This window comes from Eimeria tenella, genomic scaffold, assembly GCF_000499545.2.
Source record: "Eimeria tenella Houghton genomic scaffold, Eth_scaff4588, whole genome shotgun sequence".
NCBI classification, from domain to species: domain Eukaryota; phylum Apicomplexa; class Conoidasida; order Eucoccidiorida; family Eimeriidae; genus Eimeria; species Eimeria tenella.
This window is the reverse complement of record NW_013545519.1, coordinates 1-3,043: the sequence shown is the minus strand read 5'-3', so window position 1 is coordinate 3,043 and position 3,043 is coordinate 1. Positions and strand designations below refer to the sequence as shown.

Below are 3,043 nucleotides of genomic sequence, written 5' to 3'. Positions count from 1 at the left end.
TTTTCTCTCCCCTCCCCCCCCCCCCCCCGCCGCTGCTGCTGCTGCTGCTGCTGCAGCTGAACCTCCTCTTGGTAGTGAATGGGCCCCTTGAAACTATAGAGGCGAGTCCTGCTTGGGGTGTATCTACAGCTCTGCTCTCGGCGTCTATCCTAAGCATTAGCTCTAAAGTTTGCTGCCATTAGATTTCTTTTGCGTCTCCCTCTGCTGCTGCTGCTGCTGCTGCCCTACTGGGGGGGCCTCCAGGGGGCCGGTACCCCTCCGGGGGGCCCCCCGTAGACGGGCATGGGCATGGGGCCCCTGGGGGGCCCCCCGTAGGGGGGGCCCCCCACGGGAGCAGCAGCAGGGGGCACTGCTGAGGGCGGCCAGCTGGGGTTGTAGGAGGCCCCTGCTGCTGCTGCTGCTGCTGCTGCAGGAGGCGCGGGCTGCTGCTGCTGCTGGTACCCATAAGGATTTGCCCCGTAAGAGGGGCCCCCCGGCTGCACTGGGCAAACCCCGTAAGGCCCATAGGAGGGGGGGCCCCCCAGGACGGGCTGCGGTGCAGCACAGCAGAGGCGGCCCTAAATAAATAAACCACTCGAACCCTAAACCCTAATAATGAGAAAACAAATGAGAAATGAACAATCAGAGTTTATTCTTATTTGCTGCCCCACTTGCTGCTTGCTGCTGCTCTTTGAAGCAGCAACACACGCTACGTACATGCACAACACGCAACCCCAAACCCTAAACCCTAAACCCTAAACCCTCATAACGAGCTGCAATCAAGCGCTGCCTCAAAAGGGACTGTGATATTAAAACGAAGACACAGAAGAGCCAGCCAGAAGAGACAGGAAAGGCAAAACCCTAAACCCTAAACCCTAAACCCTAAACCCTCGCTTACTGGAGAGGAATAAGGAGACACAAACCGCATCGAGGGGGCGCTATAGGGAGTGCCCCTGTAAGGCCCAAACCCTAAACCCTCGGGGGTGCGTGAGGCTCCTGGTCTGCGAGAGGCAGGCTCGCGGTTGCTGCGAACAAACCCTAAACCCTAAACCCTAAACCCTAATCCCCAAACCCTAAACCCGCGATTCCGCTGGCTCAACAGTAACCGCACGTTCGACGCCATCCCAGTAGCGCACTCGCTTGGCCCGTTACCGAAGGATTTAGGGTTTGATTAGGGTTTAGGTAGGGTTTAGGGTTTGGGATAGGGTCTACGGTTTGGGCTAGGGCCTAGGGTTTAGGGTTAAGGGTTTATGAAATCCTCTGAGGCATTCTGGAGAAGCAAACCTGCAGTGTGACCCTGAAGTCCAAGGCAAAGTTACCAACCGCAGATTAGGGTTTAGGGTTTGGGGTTTGGACAAGGGTTTAGCGCTTGGGGTTTGGATTAGGGTTTAGGGTTTAGATAAAGTTCTAGGGTTTACACGTTTCTCGGGGCACTCTGGGCAAAACAAAGCTGCAAAGTGACTCGCCTTAAGTATCCGGCAAAGCCACCACTGCAGGCTAGGGTTTGGGCGAGGAATTAGGCTTTAGCAAGGGTTTAGGGTTTAGCGTTTAGCAAGGGTTTAGGGTTTAGGGTTTACAAAGTTCTCGAAGCATTTTGGGCAAAACAAATTTGCAAAGTGACCCCGTTGAAGTTGTGGCCGTTGAGGGCTTCCAGGGCTTTGGCCGCGTCTCTCACATCATGATATTCAACGAACTTTTCTCTGAAGCGACAAACCCTAAACCCTAAACCCTAAACCCTAAACCCTAAACCCTCACTCCCACATTCGCGCCACGAATGGTGCGGTGCAGCAGGCAGGCTTAAAAGGGTGCAGGGGTTTAAGAGCCGCCTTTATGCGGTCCGCCAGCTGCATTAGGGTTGAGGGTTTAGGGTTTGGGGTTTAGGGTTTAGGACTGCGGCAGGTGTATGGGTGGAAACAACGAATTAGGGTTTCGCGTTTGCGGCCGCGTCTCCGGAGTCGGCCGGACGCCGCCAGGGCGCGGCCGAGGGCCTGGAGGCTAGGGTTTAGGGTTTAGGGTTTACGAGTCTCTTTTTCTGTTGACAGAAACCTTTTTGATGTCCCCATAAGAAGAAAATAATCGCCTGTAAGCGTCCAGACTGTTGGGGTCACTTAAAGTGGTGGACGAGGACATCCCATTCGTGGGCCGGATGTACAGAGTGCCCTGCACGCAAACCCTAAACCCTAAACCCTAAACCCTAAACCCTAAACCCGGAGCCCTGAACCTTGCATGTAAACCCTAGGCCCTGCAGGCGCGCCCTTAGCCTGAACCACAAGGCTTCGCTGCCAGTGAATCCACGGGGCCCCAGACCCACAGCCCAAACCCTAAACCCTAAACCCTAAACCCTAAACCCTCAGACTTCATCAGGGAAGCTCGCAACCACAAGCCTCAGCAAGAAACGCAGAGGCGGAGAGGGCCCTGCCACCCCGTAAACCCCAAACCCTCGTGCGGGCACCTATGCGCGCGCTAGGGTTTAGGGTTTAGGGTTTAGGGTTTAGGGTTTACGCACCATGTTGCTGTCCTTGTCCGGCCTCTTAATGGCGCTGTACTGAACCTCCGCTCTCTTGCCCGCAATTTCTGTAGCCCTCAGCGCCTCGCGAGCAGCTTCTGCATGCCTTATATCATACTGCAGCAAAAACCACAAGGGTTTAGGGTTTAGGGTTTTGGGGCCAAACGCGGCGAAAAGACACACCCTACAGCTCTCTGTTTGCACTTGCTTAGGGTCTAGGGTTTAGGGTTTGCAGGGCCAGCGCCAGCGCAAGTGCAAAGCAGCTCCTACTGCGCAAGACGCCCAGCCCTAAACTCTAAACCCTAAACCCTAAGCCCTAAACCCTGAAACCTAAACCCTAGAGCTCAGACTCCGGCTACTGGCTAACCCCAGCAAACGCGACGTTCTAGACAACCGACCAAAGGCCGCGCACTCGCTCAGACAGCCTAAACCGTAAACCCTAAACCCTAAACCCTAAACCCTAAACCCTAAACCCTCACGAACAAACAACTCCCCGCCTGCACCCCAAACCCCAGCGGCTGGTCCGGGGGCGGTAGGCGCGCGACGCCCCCGGCGCAG

At 55.8% G+C, this 3,043-nt stretch overlaps 1 protein-coding gene across 1 annotated transcript; it reads right to left on the bottom strand.

Moving 5' to 3' along the window:
* Positions 1 to 224: 224 nt before the first annotated feature.
* On the bottom strand, positions 225 to 2,488 carry ETH_00040485 (RNA recognition motif. family protein, related; the record flags this gene model as incomplete). Its single annotated transcript, XM_013380206.1, has 5 exons — positions 225 to 557; positions 878 to 1,004; positions 1,557 to 1,679; positions 2,000 to 2,139; positions 2,486 to 2,488. 5 exons carry the CDS (start codon positions 2,486 to 2,488, stop codon positions 225 to 227), a joined length of 726 nt encoding a protein of 241 aa, XP_013235660.1.
* Between the last annotated feature and the right edge of the window lie 555 nt (positions 2,489 to 3,043).